A 19,695-nucleotide genomic window follows, 5' to 3' on the forward strand; every position below is an offset into this window, starting at 1 on the left:
ATTAAAATGGGAATAAGGCCAATAGTCTCAATGACAGACTTTCATTAAAATCATCTTCGGTTGGCACTAGAGAAGGTTGAACAGGGAATTGGCGTAAACTTTAAGTACCAGAAATGATTTGCTGAAACATGGTATTAACGCACGCGAGATTCCAAATAGGGGAAAAGGAAACCGGAAGTTTAGTGTTTAGGACGTCGAAGTTAGTATTAAGACAGCATCATTCAATTATGAGGGTTTCTTATTGAAGGAGCTTATAGTCAGAATTTAATTTAGTAATGGTAATTGCAGCGTCGAGTGAGGGGGTTATGATTGTAAGTATACACATGCTGAGAGAGCTCCATATTTCCTTGATGTGTCCAGAAACTATTAATGTGATAGTAATGTGATTTGCGGCAGTGGATGATCCAAATTTGTTGGTAGTGCTTCCGATGCAGCACATGTTGCAGTCAGACTGGCATTTGATTAAATAAACTATCTTATTAATATCTTTCGTGTGTCATGTACATGGGTTTCCTTGTATTTGTTAAAGGGGGTTCCTAATTTGTTATAAGTGGAGAAAATTAAGGAAATATCTGTGTTGTCGAAAACTCGACGTAGGCATCTGGCGATCTGACAATGGTAAGGGAGAATAATGCAAGTATTTGAAATATTATGCTTTTTTATAACGGAATTGTTAGTTATGAAATTTGTCCTTGACTGCTAAAATAGCTTTTTGAATTAATTTGATGGGATATATTTCCTAGTTGTAAATTTTTCTGTGAGATGTTTTAGTTCAAAAGCCAAATCATTTTGTGAACAGCAGTATTTTAAGGCATTAAAGACCTGATAATAAAGAACGGATTTTTTTATACTGAGGGGGTGATGTGAATGAAAGTGTAGGTATTTGCCTGTGTTTGTTTTTTTTTCTGTAGATTTTTGTACCGTCTATTGCCCAAATTATATATGGTTAAATTGAGGAAATTAATTGTGTTATTTGTTTCCAATTCCAAGGTATATTTTAATTTAGGGTGTATAGAATTAAACTTGATAAGGAGATTGTTAATGGTAATTTTATCTCCAATTATGAACATCATCGGCATAAGTGATATAAAGTTTAATACCTGCTGGCAATGGTAGGAGAGTTTGATGTTCTACAGTGGCCAGACATATTTCCGATAGGGGCGCTGATATTCTGAGACCCATAGGGAGTCAGAATATTTGTTCATACACCTGATCTTGGAAATGTTTAGCTTTGATTAATACAGTAACGAGTTCTAAAATGCTGTCAATGTTAAGTGATGTACTTAACATTGACAGCATTCAGACAATACTTTAACCAGCCATACATCACTTAATGTTGACAGCATTTTAGAACTCGTTATTTATTAGAACTTGTTAACCATTACTAAATTAAATTCAAGCTAAAAGCTCCTTCAATACGAAACCCTCATAATAGAATGGTGCTGTCTTAATACAAACCTCGACGTCCTAAACACTAAACTTCCGGTTTCCTTTCCCCTATTTGGAATCTCGCATGCGTTAAAATACCACATGTTCTGCAAATCATATCAGGTACTTAAAGTTTATGCTGATTCCCTGTTCAACCTTCTCTAGTGCCAACTCAAGATGATCTTAACGAAAGTCCATCATTCAGGACTATTGGCCTTATTCCCATTTTAATTTATCATAACGTTCACAGTTTTATAATTGACAACTAGGGGATGACGTGATGCACCTCTTCCTCCTCTGAGCTTAATTTTTTAATTTCTAGTTTTAATCTACAATTCTTAACTTTTGATTTTAGTTTTTAATCAGAAAAAAACTTTCACAAATCACGTAACTATAACAGATCATTGAGGTGAGTGCCATTTTTATTAAGCCTTGAAGTGCGTGCAGATCATTATTATTAAATTATTATCATTATTATTACTATTAATTTTTAGTTATATTAATATATATTTAAACAAAAAAGAGGACAGACTGCGTCACCTCGAGAACCTGCAGACGGCCATATTTTTGGCATTTTTAGCATTTGATGTGGCTTGGACTGTAAGGACAAATTCAAAGAAACAGATAACCTACTATAACTTTTGTAATAAAATAAGAGAATTAAAATAATTAGGATGCTCAGTGTCGGAATGAGGTTACCATGTTTTTTGATCATAATTCATTTTACTTGTATATCTCTATTTCTAATCTCCTCTGAGATATTTAGCAAATCCCATTCTATTATAATTCCTACAGAAGTATTTAGGGCAGTGAGAAGTGACTGCAACTAAGCAGTTTTCAAAGGTTGTTTGCTTTAATAATTTCTTGAATGTCTGTGGTTGTGATGTATCTATTTTGGGAGAACCTGCTATGCTTCAAAATTTTGTTTGAACAAAATGGGCACTGTGAACAAGGATGGACTTTCTGTGAAAATAAGTCCTTTTTTCAATCTTTCAGGCTGAGAAATTTCACAATATTTTTCATTTGAAGTATCTAGATTAGAGCAAGCCGGCTCTCTACTGGTGGAAAAAATGAAGTCCATTTTAAATTCCTTTTAGCCCCAGATACTCTCTTTACAATCAGGTGACAGCCCACCAACAAAATGCAGGAGAAATGCTACTTTTAAGATAAAATGCTGCTTATAAAGAAAATAAAATTAATGATCTTCAAAAATAAGGAAAAATTACTTCTTTTGAGAAGCTTTATGAAAGCATGTGGAAATTGCCTGGACACACACACATGCATGCAAAGTGTGTCTGCAGAACCACACTGTGACATAGAAGGCTTCTCATATGAAGAGCTCCAGTAAAGCTGTAAGAAAATGCTTAGTCATCAGATACACTTAGCATCCAGGGCACCACACAAAGAGCTCCTGAGTTACATAGTCTACAGTAAAGTGCAAGCTGCAGAACACCCACCTATAAACATACAAAACACACACAAAACATCAGCAAAGACCATTCCAGTCATTTGTGCAATCATTATTTAGAAATAACCTTCGATTGCAAGAGAACAGAGCATTATTTTTTCCATAAGTACTCTTGCTATACTTCTTCCACTTCCCAAGATAGCAATGTCATTTACAGCCCACGAACATAACACAACCTGATATCTTAAACAAAATGGTTTACACTGGAGTATAGGTTTGCAGGTGTTCAAAGAGCAGACTGAGAACTGATGATTTTGGTTCTAGTTTTAAAAGTAAAATCAGAGTAAAAAAGTATATGACCTATTTTAACCAGACTTTTGGAAACAAATTTTTTTCATAACTTTTGGTTTTATTTTCCAGTGTTACAGAATTTGAACTTAGAGCTCTCCAAATGAATAAGAAGTAGCACACCAACTAAACTGTCTGAGAGGAAATCTGTTAGTTTATTTAATTAGTTATGTATTATAAGCTTAATTCCAGTTAATCACGTAAACCTTCAGTGTATGCAGCAAAGTGTCCTAATTTATATAACAATTTATTTACATTTATGTTATATATAAACATATATTACATAAATAGTTGCTACGACTTATGCAACCATTAAAGAAACAGGCCGGTTATTGAAGTTAATAATTTGGTTCTTGGTTAGAATGTACCTAATTTAGAAATCCTGATTGACGTTTCTTAACCATTTTTGAAGAGAAAGTTAATCAAACAGGAACTGTTAATTGTTTCATGTTAAAAAAAGTTTGTTCAACATGAAATGATTAACACTGGTTGACTTAGCTTTTGGTCATACTGTATAATGTAAATATGTGATAAATATTAAAAATTGAATTCTGCAACCTACAAATAGATCATTCACAATGGAGACAATGATTATATAAATTTTAATAGGACAAAATACACTAGAATAAAAACTAACTAAAGCAATCATCACCTGGTTGTACTGAAATCCAAATGTTCTACTTTATTAGCTAGATGCTCTTCATGAGATTTACTTTTAGTTAGAGGGAAAACATCAGGAAGCAAAGTTGTCTGGTGTTTCTTACTAGGAGGTGGAGTTGTTGGAAATTTTTTTTCGCCTTTCTTTCCTAAAATAGGTGGTGTAGGAGGTGGAGTGTAGCGATGTTCCCGAGCTGATGGGATGACTGGAGAAAGAGATGAAACAGGTGTGGGAGACCAAGGCCCATGCTGGACAGAAGTAACAGAAGATGACATCTGTCCTGAATAAACATGAGTACCTACGCCTAATCCAGAAGGAGGAGACTGTGGAGTAGGTGTACTCTTCAGAAGCTCTTCTGAAGGCACAGATGAACGAGCAGCTCGCCGCTGATGATGAGTACGGGGGGAAGTTCCTACTCCAGAATTTCTATCCCATGAATCCCAATGCAAATCTAGATCTGCAGCAGTAGACATTTCGCCTCGAATCTGACGATCTATGGAAAAATATAAAAAATAAATAAACTACAAAAAGGAAATTTTTTTCAAGAGGTGCATATGCTTTACGTACGTACATATGTACACGTACACGCACGCACCAACAACATACTTGGGGATCAATTACCACATATATATATATATATATATATGAGCCTACTCCAATGTATAATGTGATACCTGATTTTTTTGGTAAAAAGATTTTTTCATATAGTTCATGTATAATGAACACCCATTTAAGCAGTACTGATAGGCCTACCATAGTGGGACATTTCAGTATTGGATATTTCATATTTTGTAGTAAATACGTAAGAGGTTCCCAAAATACTTGTAGTGAGTGAGAGAGAGAGAGAGAGAGAGAGAGAGAGAGAGAGAGAGAGAGAGAGAGAGAGAGAGAGAGAGAGAGGGGGGGGGGAACCCTTTAAAACACACACGTGCACACAATTTATCTTATTCCTCTCAGTTAAATATCTTATTTCTAGCATACAAGTTAGTGCAATTGCATCATTTCTGTACACAGCCAACTACTTAAGTAGTTATAAACTGGCATCATTAAGTATATCTCATATTGTGAATACCTTCAAGAGTTACCATGACATTGCACTAATTCGAATAAGTAATGCTTCACCATAGGATATACTTAATGATGCCAATTTATAACTACTTAAGTAGTTGGCTATATACAGAAATGATGCAATTGAATTAACTTGTACACTAGTTAACTCCCTACATAACATAATCTGAGGCTTTACCCCTAAACTATTCTGTATATCTTATTCCTAAAACATTTAATAAAGAGTGATATGAATCATGATTGCACAGGATCAAAATAAAAATGTTTTAATTCTAGTGCCTTATACAATAATAATATCATTAGGAATTACAACTAATTTGGGAGCATTATGGTACACACAAGATATAAGAATAAATTCTGTACAATAAAAAAATAGTATCTACTCTTACTGAATACAATAGGCCCTCGATTTAATGGACTAACTGGGGGAAGGGGTGGTGTCCGCTATTGCCGAAAGTCCATTAAATTGAATGTATTTTAAAACATATACTGTATTAATAACAAGCTTACAATGTACAGGATGTATCAAAATGTTATTATAATATATAAGTAGGAATAAAACATTATTATAATGTACACCGAGTAATTTATACTAAAACATCTGTTAAAAATATAAAAATAAATTTACGACAGGAACCAAACTTTATTTTAATTAAACATGTCAAAAACTATACAATGTAACTAATGGAGTATTTCCAACACTTTCCACTTTTTTTTATTTTCTTAAAGCTCAACCAAAGTCGTTTTCAATGTGAACATTAGTTTTTTACTTTAAATCCATTTTAGATTGAAAAAATACTTTAAAATTCTTAAACTCCACTGAATAAAAAAGACAAAAAACATTAAAAAAAATACATAATTTCATTTTTAATATTAACTTAATTGAAAGAATCACAATTTTCAGAGTCAGAAACAACTGTCATATGGAGGAAGAATTATTAATTCCTTGCTGGTAGAGGATTCTGGTGAAACAGGTCCAGTTGATGAAGTGTTCTTGAAGATATCATCAAGGTTCAGTTGCCTTACACCTTGGTGCTGCTTCCTTATTATTGTAGATCGAAATTCTCTAGAATGTTCATAATAAGGAAGCACATCAGGGTCTGATGATGATTCAATATAATTAGCATAGGCACATGATGCAAGAAAGAAAGCTTATGTAGCACCAGCCAAAAAAAAAAAAAAAAAAAAAAAAATTTCCCATTTCATTCCTCCGTTTGTTCCAAATACCTGTCCAGCCCAGCCTTAAATTTATTTAGGCTATCAACTTCCACAACAAAAGAAGGAAGTCTGTTCTACCAACCAACTACCTGCTGGATAAAGGCAAACTTCAGCACATCTATCCTACATCTGTCTTTCCTCAATTTGAATTTATGCCCTCTCAGGTGATTATTCTGAGCAGGAAGAAGAATCCCATTAGCATTGAGCATACTCAAAACATTCTAGGCTTTATACACCTCAATCACATCACCTCGCAGGTGCCTAGTCTCCAGACACTGTAATTTGCAAAACTTAAGCCTTTCTTCATAAAAGCAACCCTTTGTTCCATTCACTAATCTTGTTGCCCTTCTCTGTACTCATTCCCACAGCTCTACATCCTTCTTAAAATGAGGTGACCTGACCATTGCCTTATACAAGGGGATAATCACCGTCTTAACCCTGTTAGAAAAATTCCTGTATACCATTGATAAAACACCATGAACTACTCTTGCAGACCATCTGCACTGCTCAAAAAACTTCATCTCTGACTGCACAATTACCACCAGGTCCTTTTCATTCTCTACCACTGTCAGTGTAGTACCGATTGTTCGCTGTGGTCGCGGAAGTGTACGGACGCATCTGCACGAAGCTCCACTTGATGTAAACGGCAGACGACGATATTGCGCGATCTTCGATTTAGGCAAGTATTACAACATGGATTTTTCAGGTTTGTAAAGTATCACAGATGACTGTAAGTAAATTAAGTCGGGCAAGAATAGTTTTTGTGATTGTATTTGCCTATTTTTGCTCTTTTGAGAGTGTTTTTGTTCAGCGCGATCGCTACAACTTCAGCGGTAGTGAGCCCACTGGCATAGCCACTGATTTGAGTACATTTCAAAAGTCCAAAAATCTGAATATATTATACTTCAAACTGCTTGTGATAAGGTTATCTTGTATGGAAAATATAATACTACTGACAGAATTAACTTATACTTAGTTTATAAGATAGTTCTCTTTGTCTACAGGCGTTTCCTGCCAAAACTGGAAAATCGCGATTTCTGATTTCTAGTGGGCCTACACTGGAAATAAGTACCTCAAACCACTACTTAAAATGTCAGAAATTGACTTATTTATACGAAAGTGAATTTAATGCAGAAATTATGGTTGAAAAATCAAATAATGACAAAATTCCGGTCAATGACTTAAAAGACTCCTCTGAAAATGAAGCTAGAGTGCTCAGGGAGAAAGCCCCTGTTAATGAGGAAAATGGTAATGAACTGGTTAGCTGGCCTCCTCAGTATTAAGAAGGGCAGGAAAGGAAAAAAATCAAGAAACTATAGAAATTCCAGAGATGCAACAAAAGACAGAAGAAGAACTAAAACTAGACTACCTAACAAATTTGACTGACCCTATCAAACAGGCAAAGGAAACCAGAGTGTATCTAGAAGAATATATGCACAAGCAAACTAGCAGGATTACTTCTGCAATTAGGCTGCAGATAGTGAACTGTTGGTCACTGCTTGAGCAACGCCTGATTGAATTAAACACAGAGAACCAAGTGTTAAAATCAAAATTAGAGGTTATAACTGAGGAGAAGAACAACTTTAAAACAATGAACACATTCACCTATGCCCAATGTGCAAAGGTTAATGGCAAACAGGACATAACTAAAGCAAAACAAATAGCTACTAAGCAACCTAATATAAATAAGGAAAGCAACATTATTATTCTGAAAGCAAAAAAGTGACTCATCATAAAACCAGTCAGGCAGTTAAGGACACAGTGGCAACAAGGCTGAGGCCTCATCTGAGAGAAATAAAGATAAACAACATACGGAAAATCAGGAATAATGGAGTCCTGATCAAGGTAGCAAGCAAAGAAGATCTAAGAAAAATAGAAAACCATCCCGAGATGGAAAAACTGAGCTTGCTCCCTGAAAAACCAAAAGGGAAAAATCCTAATATTATAATCTTTGATGTACTTGTGTCAGTAATAGAAAAAGAATTCATGATGGATATCTACTTCAAAAACTTTAACAATGAAATGACAATAGATGAATTTGCTGCTGAATTCCTGCTGAAAAGAGCAACAAAAAACAAAAGGAACAGACAACTCAACATAATTACAGAAATTACACCAAAAATTTGGAAGGTATTGCAGGGACAACAGAGAATCTATGCTGGCTGGACCAGTCATAGATTTAGAGAACACTTCCCTATCCAAAGTTGCTTTAACTGCCATAAATATGGTCACATTGCCAGAGACTGCAGTCAGAAAGAACCTGTTTGTGGTCACTGTGCAGTAACTGGCCATGATTACAAAAATTGCAAAAATAAGTCTCAGCAGCCAAAATGTGCTACCTGCAAGGCTGACTGACTATACACATAGTATCAGGGATGATAAATGCCCCAGTTATAAAAGAATGGCAAAACTTATTCAATCTAGGACCAACTATGGGCCAGATTGAAAACGTGAATGTGACTAGGGCTCTAAATCTTGTCTAATTGAATGCTCAAAGAGCAAGAGCCACTGTAGATCAGATCAAACTCAAATTGGAAGAAAATAATATAGATATCTTGGTACTCCAGGAACCCTACACACATATGGGTAGGGTTGAGGGATACCCAAGAGGCTATAAAATAATAGAATACACCTGTATTCTATACAGGTGTACAGAATACACCTGTGTCCCTTCTACAGCAATAGTAGTTAAAAATACTGAACTTAGTCACAAAGATGGGTCACCTCTGCTCCCTGTGCCCATATCATCAGTGCTGTAGGACAGTTTTACATTATCTCACTATATTCCAGACCAGGTGAATATATAAATCCAACTATTGAATACCTACAAGTAGTCACAAACTTGCTACATACTGCAAATATCATAGTGTGTGCTGATGTCAACTGCCGGTCAGCCTTATGGCATAGCTGTACACAAGACAGAGTAGGCACACACAATGGCCAGATACTTTCAGACTACATAGCCACCTCACCTTTTCAAGTGCTAAACCAGCCAAATAACCTCTCAACTTTTAGCAGTACCATGTGGGAGAGTGACATTGATGTTACTCTTGCCACCAATTCAATAGCTTATAAAATCACAGACTGGTGTGTCCAGTCAGCCTGGACCATATCAGATCACAGAGCCATTTCCTTCAAACTAAACAGGCAATTACAAACAACCCAACACTCTTGTTGGATATCAAAAGGTATAACCTTAAAAAGGCAAACTGGCAGATTTTTGCAGAACATACAGCAGCTGAGCTGCAAAAACAGGAAAATGAGTGGTCTAGATCAGGCAACTGTAGCCCGGACAAGCAAGCAAGCAATGACTATAACAAACATTTTAACAAAAACAGCAACCCTGTCGATCCCACGGAAAAAACCGAGGAAGCAGACAGTTCACTGGTGGTGGTGCCCCAAACTGACTATACTCAGAAGTAGGGTATATCAGGTGAGGAGACATTTTCAAAGAGCCAGAACATCTTGGCCACAAAATGAGGTGGATGTACTGAGAGATTCTTATAGAACTCTCAGGAATCAGTATACAGCCCTCACAAGAGACAAGAAAACGGAATGCTGGAGGCACTTGGTGGGAACTACTGGCAACAATAACCCTTGGGGAGTTGTCTACAGAATAGTGACCAACAAGCTGCCAAGAGGAGATGTCTTAGAAACTACTGTCAAACCAGATGGAACCCCAACCCTGTGTTGGGTGGATGTATAGATGACATCCTAGACAGCATTCAGACTGAAACTGGAAATCATTCCCCCACCCAGCTTGACATTATAAAAGAAAACACTGAATATGGAATTCAGTGTTTTCAACACTAATATTGAACCTCTGTTCACTATACAAGACTTAGAAATAGCACTATCTTAAACCAAAAACAATAAAATGCCCAGGTTTTGACCTCTTAGAGGTTGAGATTATCAAAAAATTAGCAGAAATAGCACCACATAAATTAATAGTACTACATAATAACTGTATGACAGAAGGTATATTCCCAAAAATATGGAAACAAGCTGTGCTAAGATTAATCCTCAAAAACCCTGAAAAACTCCCTACTGATCCCAAATCATACAGACCAATAGCCCTACTCCCTGTACTAAGGAAAATATATGAAAGACTAATATATAGCAGATTAGCTCAATATTACAGAGAAGCAGGTTTGAATTCCAACAATCAGTATGGTTTTAAGCAGGGCAATTCTATGGAGGATGCCATGCACCACCTACTTGACTACAGTTAAAAACACAGAGGAGAAATATATGCTGGCAATCTCCATTGACTTTGCTAGGGCATTTGACTCACTCTGGTGGCCTAGTGTCCTTAGGAGACTTGGCCAGGCAAATGCCCCACAAAACCTCTATAAGGTAATAAACAGCTACCTTACAGACAGAAGTGTCTCAGTACGCACAAGGTTCCAGGAATTGGCATGCCCTGTGAATAAAGGCTGCCTGCAGGGTTCAATCCTTGGCCCTTTCTTTTGGAACATTGTTCTGGACGAATTTCTGTCCTTGGATCTGTGCCCCGTGGATCTGTGCCCCGTGGAAAGCCTGGCCTTTGCAGATGACATGATTTTCCTTGTAAAAGATAACTCACGAGTGGTTGTAGAACAAAGATCAAATGCCATCCTCTTGCAGCTGCAGGAGTGGGCACATATACACATGCTCAAAATATTGCCTGAAAAAACCAAACAAATACTTCTAAAAGGCAATTTGGACATAAGAAGACGTCCACAAATCAAAATTAACACAACCATTAATAAAAATGGTAACAGCACTAAAATATCTTGGAGTGGTCTTTGATTCAAAATTAACTTTTTACCCCCATTTGACCTACTTGGCGAAAAAAGTGAAAAATTATGCAGGTATGATTGCCAGGATCAGTCGAGCAGACTGGGGACTCAAAAGAAAGACCCTGGCAATCATATACCGTGCAATGTTCCTACCTGTTATCGCCTATGGAACCAGTGCGTGGTTCATCCGCTCGGCCATAGTAAGAAATAGGAATAAATTAGAATCAATACAAAGGACAATACTACTCACTATTACCAGAGCATGTCTCACAGTAAGCACACTTGCACTACAGTTGCTGGCCGGAAGTAGCCAAAAGAGGCTTATATTTAGATTTAAAAATGGCATACCCACAGAATGGGTATGCGGCTGCCATGAACGGAAACTGAACTTGGCCTGTTATAACGTTGCATTCTATGCACATTTCAAATCTTCCCATATCATTTATGTATACCTTACCAAATTTCCTCTTCAAGACGCCTGGTCAGCGTGAAGAGGAAAAGACCAAACCCTCCAGCAATGAGAGCACAACAATACAAATGGCCCTCAGTCCCCAGCAGCTTTCACTCTCCCTCTTACGGCAGCGAGAGGATCAGAGTGGAAGCAGAGGGTGCTAAGGATCTCTGGGTACGACCAGGCTGCCATGCACGGAAATTGAACTTGGCCTGTTATAACGTACGATCACTCATCGGTGAAGACAGGATATTAGAGCTGGAAAAGGAATTAGAAAATGTGAATTGGAATATCATCGGTTTGGCTGAAACAAGAAGAAGAAATGACTCACTTATAAGTTTATCAAGTGGAAATCTGCTGTACACCAATGGAAACAGTGAAAGGAGTGAAGGTGGAGTTGGGTTTCTGGTCCATAAAGATTTTAAAAACAACATTTTGGAATTCAAAAGTACATCACCAAGGGTGTCAAGACTAATATTCAAGATTTCTAAGAGGTACAAGCTAAAGATTATAATCATTTATGCACCAACATCAAGCCATGATGATGAAGAGGTTGAAGAAATGTACACTGAAATTGAGAGTCTTCTAGATGAGCAGAAAACCCACTACACTATTATTATGGGGGACTTCAATGCTAAGGTTGGAAAAAGGCAAAACAGCGCAGAAAGAGGAACTCTAGGAAATTTTGGAATTGGTGAAAGAAATAAAAGAGGTGAAAGACTTGTGGAATTTGCAGAATCTCAAGGACTGTCAGTAATGAACACTTTTTTTCAAGAAAAGGGTGAACAGAAAGTGGACATGGAAGAGTCCAAATGGATTAACAACTAATGAAATCGACTTCATCCTCACTAACAGAAGATATATTGTGAATGATGTTACCGTCCTGAATAAGGTAAATGTTGGAAGTGATTACAGAATGGTAAGATGTACACTTGATATAGATGTAGGAAAGGAAAGGAAAAAACTGACTCGAGGAAATAATACAAAGGTCTTTGAGATAACAGAGGAGGAGAAAAAGCAGTATGTACTGGAACTTAAGAACAAGTTTGAGCTTCTGCAGACTGCTCAGGACCAAGATATCAACGAGGAATATTACAACTTTCTGAAAGTGATAAAGCCCAAGAAACCTATAGGGAAACAGAAATCCAAAGAAGAAAAAATTAGTCAAGAAACACTTGTCATGATGAACCAAAGACGACAAATGAAGAGCAAGAAAAACACTGACAGGGAGAAAATTGAGTATACTGAGTTATGCAAAGCCATTAGAAAGAGACTCAGAGAGGACATAAGAAGATTTAACACAAGAAAAGTAGAACAAGCATCAAGGGAAAACAAAGGATTTAAATCGGCAGCCATGAGCAGTAATACAGAAAGACAAATGATACTGAAACTGAAGAATAGCGATGGTGTACTTATAAACAGCAGAGAAGGCATAATTCAAATAGCAGAAGACTACTATAGAGAATTATACAAGGAGCGAGGGAATGATACCAGCAGTGGGGAAGATGGATTGCAAAGTAGCAACACATACGACATACCCGATATTCTTCTTGATGAGGTAGAACATGCATTGAAAAAAAATGAGGAATCGGAAAGCCCCAGGGGAAGATGAAGTTACTGAAGAGTTGTTAAAATTGGGGGGATGAGACAACAAAAAAACTGGCAAGGTCTTCACAAAGTGCATTAGAAAAGGTGTGCCGCCTGAGCAGAGGAATAATGCAATCATAGTTTTGCTGCATAAGAAAGGAGATAAATCAGAAACTGGAAATTATAGACCAATTAGCTTGTTATCCCACATCTACAAGTTGTTCACAAGGGTCATTACTAACAGATTAGAAAGAATACTTGATAAGAATCAACCGAAAGAGTAAGCTGGCTTTAGGACAGGATTCTCAACTATAGATCACCTTCACGTAATATCATAGCTAATGGAGAAAGCAAATGAATATAAAACACCATTATGCCTGGCATTTGACTCCATACAGCATAAGGCAATGTTTTGGACACTGGAAAGACAAGGCATAGATACCCCATATATTATGATTTTGAAGAAAATATATGAGAGTGCTACCTCCTTTATTAGACTAGACAAAGACAGTAGGAAATTTAAAATCGAGAAAGGAGTTCGACAAGGAGACACAATATCTCCGAAGGTGTTTACTGCTACCCTTGAGGAAGCTTTCAGAAGATAAGACTGGTCGCAGAAAGGAGTCAATGTGAACGGAGTGTACCTAAACCATTTATGATTTGCAGATGACATTGTGGTCATAAGCCGCAATCCCAAAGAATTAAAGGAAAATCTTAATCAGTTATGCACAGTTAGTAAGAATTTTGAACTAAAGATGAATATGAATAAAACTACTACTACTACTACTACAAAAGTAATGATGAACAAGTATGCCACGGAAAGGGAAATAATGATTGAAGGAGCAGTAATTGAAAAGGTGGAGTCATATACTTATCTGGGACAAGTTATTAGCTGTAATAATGATAAATGGCTGGAAGTCAAGAGAAGAATAAATTTTGGATGGATAGCATTCAGGAAATATAGTCACATACTGAAGAGCAATATCCCAGTTTGTCTGAAACGTAAAATACTCCCCACCATGACTTATGGAAGTGAAACTTGGGCACTCGCCCAAAGAATGGAAGAGAACCTGAGAACTACACAGCGAAGAATGGAACGAATTATATTGGGAATCAGACTGTTAGATAAGAAAAGAAACACATGGATTAGGCAGCAAATTCAAGTAAAGGACATTCTTATCAAAACTAAAGAACTAAAATGGTCTTGGGCAGGACACATAGCTCGAAGACATGATGACAGATGGACTAAGAAAATAACAGAATGGTACCCAAGAGGAGCTGGAAGACAAAGGCAGAGATGAATAGATGAAATTCATGAGTTTTTGGGTAGTAAATGGATGGCCAGTGCTCAAAACAGAAGGAACTGGAAAGTTGCTGGAGAGGCCTTCATCCTGCAGTGGATTGAAAATGGCTGATGGTGATGATGACCCACAGAATTTCTGGGGATAGCCCTTGACACAGCCAACACCTTCAATGATGAAAGAAAAAGAATAGCCACAAAGCTCCACGAGCTAGGGCAAACAAACTGGGAGCAGGAAACCAGTGATCTGGTTACCAAACGGTTTCTGCCACGGGTGTCAAAGGTTAGCCCAAAGCCACCTAAGTGGTATGCCCGTGGACTTTTTACAACATTTATATTGACAGGTCACGGCTCCCTAAAGGCAAAACTAACCTCCTTAGGCCTGACCGATGACCCAAACTGCACTTGTGGCGAAAGTGAAGACTGGGCACACATTCTATATGAATGTATAATATATGACATCCCCAGAACAGAGCTAATAGCACAGATTGGTCCCCTTCCCAGGGGAGAAGAACATCTGTTCATCATAGAAGAGCAAAACTATAAAGCTTTTACATCTTTCACACAGAAAGTATTCGAAATGCACAGAGCAATGCAAAGAATGGCAATTCAGCCCCCCCAGCAATTAAACAATAATCAATAGTAAAATTGCCCAAGTTTCCCACCACGACCAGACGACTTAAAAACTGTCAGGATAGCAGTATTCTGCACCCTGACAGAAACCTGACATGACAAATCTTCCCAGGACTACCCTGTCATGTGTAAGAACCTGGGGCCCCATGCCAAATAAGTAACCACATAGGGGAGAGAGAGATGTACAGGCAGCCAGGGGAGCAGATTAGCTGAAAAATATCAGTAGGCTAGTAGCAAAGGGATGCAATGTAGAATGAATGAATGAGAATGAATAGGCTGGGAACTGAGTGAACTAGGAATTATGGTAAAAGGGAATAAATGGCAGTTTTGGTGAAAGAAAGAGTGACCTAGTATGACGGAAAGAGAAAGTGAATGGGAATGAGTGGAAGAGCAAATGTAATTGGCCGAAAGAATACAAAGTTAAAAATAACTTACATTACTTTATATATACTGTACCAACAAACATTTACTAACCACATCAACACTATCATTGCATTCTCACCTGGCCTGTTAAAAAAAAAAAAAAAAAAAAAACTTGCGGTTAGGCCTGCACCACAACTGAAGAATAACAGTAAGTTGAGGTGTCCAGAGAGTGCAGTGCAGAAAGTAAGAGTCGAATAAATGAGATGAGAGCTAGAAGAATGAATAAAAGTGTAAGTGTGAGAAAAAGAACACAAACCATAAATGCTACAGTTAAGTACACACTAACCATAGTTTTAATTAGTATTTAAATTTACACTACACATCATTGCATCCCCTCCTGGTGTGTGAGAAAAAGATGAATGAGTTGAGTGAAAAAATAAAAATATATATATATAAAAAAAACTTGGAAAAAAATTATAAAATAAGAAAAAATTATTTAAAAATAAATAAATAAATAAATAAAATAAAATGCAAATAGAGCGAGAATGCAGATTATGAATGAAGTAAATGTGTGTCTCTCCCACCCCCTTGCCTGGTGGGTTCCCCACTGCCAACTAACATATTCCACCCCCGGAGCAGGATAAGCAACTTAACCTTCATACAAGATTCGACACTCCTTTGACATGACACAGACAAAGACATTCTGCGGCATTGGTAGCAAAGCCGCAGACAAAGACATTCTGCGGCTTTGCTACCAACGCGCCATTGGCGATCCGAAGTGGGTACTCTAAACTGGTTCCCTTTAAAACCCCTTCCCCAGACAGGGGACAGATCTCTGTCTCCTCTCCTCCCAGCCTACCTACCCCCCCCCCATACTTCGCCTGGTGGACTCGTCTCCACTGACCTCTTTAGGGATGCCTACTCTATCGTCCCTATTCTTCTATCTGTTTTCCGCCCAGTCTTCGGTCTCCCTCCCTCTCTCACTAAATCGACCGAGTACACCCTTAACAATGCCGCCAAATTCTAATCAATGTCTCAATTCTACCGGTTTCCTGTAAATCTCTAAGACAACTAACACTATTAGCTTTTATCTAGCGTATAGCCTCACATGTCTGAATTTAATAATATCAAAATTTTGCCCGACCTATTTGGCCTTTAACACATCTTTAGCGTTCAACCCCAACCAGCGATTTCCTAACAGCAATCCCATTAAGTATTAATATCAAACGGAATTTTTTTTTTTTTTTTTTTAAATAGGTCCTAGCCACTGAAATCCCAGGAAACTAGGTGGCAGGAGCTGCCAGAGCAATTTGTTGTGATACTGGATACACCCGGCTAGCCTCCGCATGGCAGAGTATGGGCAACGTCGGGCCCCACTAGGGGCCTGGCAACCAATAAGCCGGATAAACAATGGGCACAACATATCACACTGCACAGACACGGCCCACACACACACTTTCAAGTCTCTGGCTTGACAGTGTACTGTCCTCGTCACAGCGTAACACACGCGGAGATGGGAGAAATCCCAGGTGCCGTCTGACACAAACATAACTTATACCTTGTCAGTGTAGTACCAGAGTTAATATGTTACTCTGGGGTTACTGCTTCCCATATGTAGTACTTTACATTTGTCAATGTTAAACTTCATTTGCCACCTCTCAGCCCATCTGCTCAACTTTTCTAGATCCTGTTGCAGGAGCGTACTAGTGTCGTTAACAACACTGCAAAACCTTCGTATCATCTGCAAATGGACATTAAGCTTGATATACCATCATCAATATCATTATTAAATACAGAAAACAACAATGAACCCCGAGGGACTCCACTAATAACATTAGTCCACGATAAGCAGTGACCATTGATTACCACTCTGTCTTCTCACACTCAACCATCCCTTTATCAATAGCAGCAATTTGCTTCCAATGGCACACTGCTCCAATTTGTGCAGCAGTCTTCCATGTGCAACAGTATCAAAAGCCTTTCTAAGATCCAAATATATGATATCAAAGTTATGCCCTGCATCCAGATCCTTTTTGACCACATCATAGTAGCCAATCAAATTGGTCAGACAAGACTTTCCCTTAACAAAACCATGCTATGGCTGAGCTATAACTGAAGTCTTCTCTACATGATCCTGCAGTTCTTCTTTTACCAGTGCCTCCATTAATTTTCCTGGAATGGAAGTTAAACTCACATGTCTATAATTACTTGTGTTGCCCTTTGATTCTCCTTTGTGAATTGGGGGTCACATTTGCACATCCCCAGTCCATGGGTATCTACCCTAAGTCCAAAGAAGCTCTCATAATTATGACTAAAGGTTTGATTACTTCCTTTGCTGCCTTCTTTAATATAACTAGATAGATCCCATCCACCCTGGGTGCCTTTTTTGTGTTTATCTTCAACAATTTCTCCTCCACTTTCCTCTCAGTTATTACAAAATCATATAGCTCACTGCCAGAGTTTAATTCGCCTCAGGCATTCCCCTCCCTAAATAACTCCTCATGTGTGAATGTAGATGCAAAATACTTAGTTTGTTAGCCACTTGAGCAGGATCATCAACAGCTGAACCATCAATATCCAGTGGACCAATCTGATTCATCCCTTTCCTTCTAGAGTTTACATATTTAAAGAACTCTTTGCTGTTTTTCTTTGCATCCTTTGCCAAAGATTTCTCATAATCTGCCTTTGCCTGCCCAACCTCCTTTGTGATTTGGTTACAGACTAGCTTATAACTATCATAAGCTTCCATGTCACCCATTAATTTATATGTATCCCATACATTTTTCTTTTCTGCCATATATCTCATTAGTTCATCTGACATCCATTTAAGCCTAAACCTTGAACAATATTTCTTAGTTGGTATGTAAAGCCTAGTAGCTTCCAAGATTAATTCTTTGAATGCTTCCCATTTTGAATTTGCTGTTGGTAACATCATAAGTTGATCCCACCATATAGAATTTAAATACTGTCTCAGACCACCGTAGTTGAATTTACGAAAGCAAAAACCTTTCCCTTTATGCCTGATGGTAGTTACCTCTTTGAGTAAATCCCACTTCAGCACACTGTGATCACTGCTACCTAGTGGTTCCTTATCTGCAGATTCTTAATGCATGAAGAATCACTACTGATAATCAGATCAAGAGTATTACTCCTCTAGTTGCCTCCCAAACATGCTGATGTAGAAAACAATCATCCAATAAATCCACAAAAGCCTTGCTAGTGTGTGAGTGACCAACCCACAAATTCCAATTAATATCTGGGAAATTAAAATCCCCCATTATAAGACTCCCTGATTTACTGGCCAACTATTTCTCTGTACAGTTTCTTATTATACTCGTCAGAGTCAGTAGGCCTATAACACGCTCCTACTCTAAATTTTGATCTCCCAATGCTTATGTCACACCAAACTGACTCGACACTGCACTGTCCAGTGATGTCGAGTGGCTTTACTTTCTTGGATTTTGTGTATTTCTTAACTAATAGCATAACCCCTCCTCCCTTCCTATACACATTGTACTCCCCAAATTCCAGTTCTGCATTCCGTATATCTGTGTTACTAGCTTTGATGTTTTGAGCAATACCTCAAATTCATCAAATTTATTTACCAAACTCATATATTTGCATATACACCAATTTAGCATTGGTGTATATGCAAGTATACATGCACCTGTTCCTATTCTTAGCTACCCTAACACAAACCATGTGTTTACTTGTACCTCAATGACTCCCAGTAGTCTCTGAAATACTCTGCATCTTGTTTTCCAGGCTGCTGCTCATTCCAATAGAAGCAGTGCAAGAATCACTTTCACCTCTGCCAGTGGCTACTGTTAATCTATTAGTCCTTGTATCCCCCAAGCTTGCAGTTTTCCAACCCACCTAACACTGCCTCGATAGCATCAGCAAATATTCTTGCACCCTTTCTATTTAAGTGTATCCTATCCCTGTAGAAGCAGTCTCTCCTGTTAACAAGTACAGACCAGGCTGAAAAAATTCTACCCCTCAAGCCTTGCACAATTCTTCTAGGGCCGAATTGATAGACAAGGCTCTCATCATATACTCCCTCCTATCGTGTCTGGGCAGAATTGCAGACACTTTCAAATTCAACCCTAATTCACGGCTTTTTTTCAACAGTGATCTGTAATTCCACCACTCTCCTACTCTTAATATCATTAGTTCCAACATGTACAACAATATCACCTTTTGTGCCCGTAAAAGATGATATCTGCTCTACAACGTCATCAACATTTGCCTCTGGCAGACATACATTGGTCCTGTTCCACCTATCCTTTTTACATACCATGTTCCCTGACAATAGTCACCAACAACTACTAGTTCCTGTGGAACCAGTGCATTCTGCCTTGGAGGTTGCTGCTGTTTTGCGTGATGATCAAGTGCAAACTCCTGCATTTATGTGGCAGCTGAAAGCTTGATGGACCCTCAATTTCGATCCTT

General features: G+C 37.9%; 1 protein-coding gene across 5 annotated transcripts in view; it reads right to left on the reverse strand.

Moving 5' to 3' along the window:
* Positions 1-19,695, reverse strand: part of ksr (kinase suppressor of ras) — a 341,876-nt gene that overhangs the window by 230,413 nt on the left and 91,768 nt on the right. For all 5 annotated transcript variants that reach the window (XM_090373903.1, XM_090373901.1, XM_090373904.1 and 2 more), the window contains exon 4: positions 3,837-4,335. In XM_090373903.1, coding sequence (XP_090230029.1) covers positions 3,837-4,335 — 499 coding nt within the window. The remainder of the gene's footprint in view (positions 1-3,836; positions 4,336-19,695) is intronic.

Source organism: Mastigoproctus giganteus, chromosome 5 (assembly GCF_048544385.1).
Source record: "Mastigoproctus giganteus isolate SK-2022 chromosome 5, ASM4854438v1, whole genome shotgun sequence".
Classification (NCBI taxonomy): domain Eukaryota; kingdom Metazoa; phylum Arthropoda; class Arachnida; order Uropygi; family Thelyphonidae; genus Mastigoproctus; species Mastigoproctus giganteus.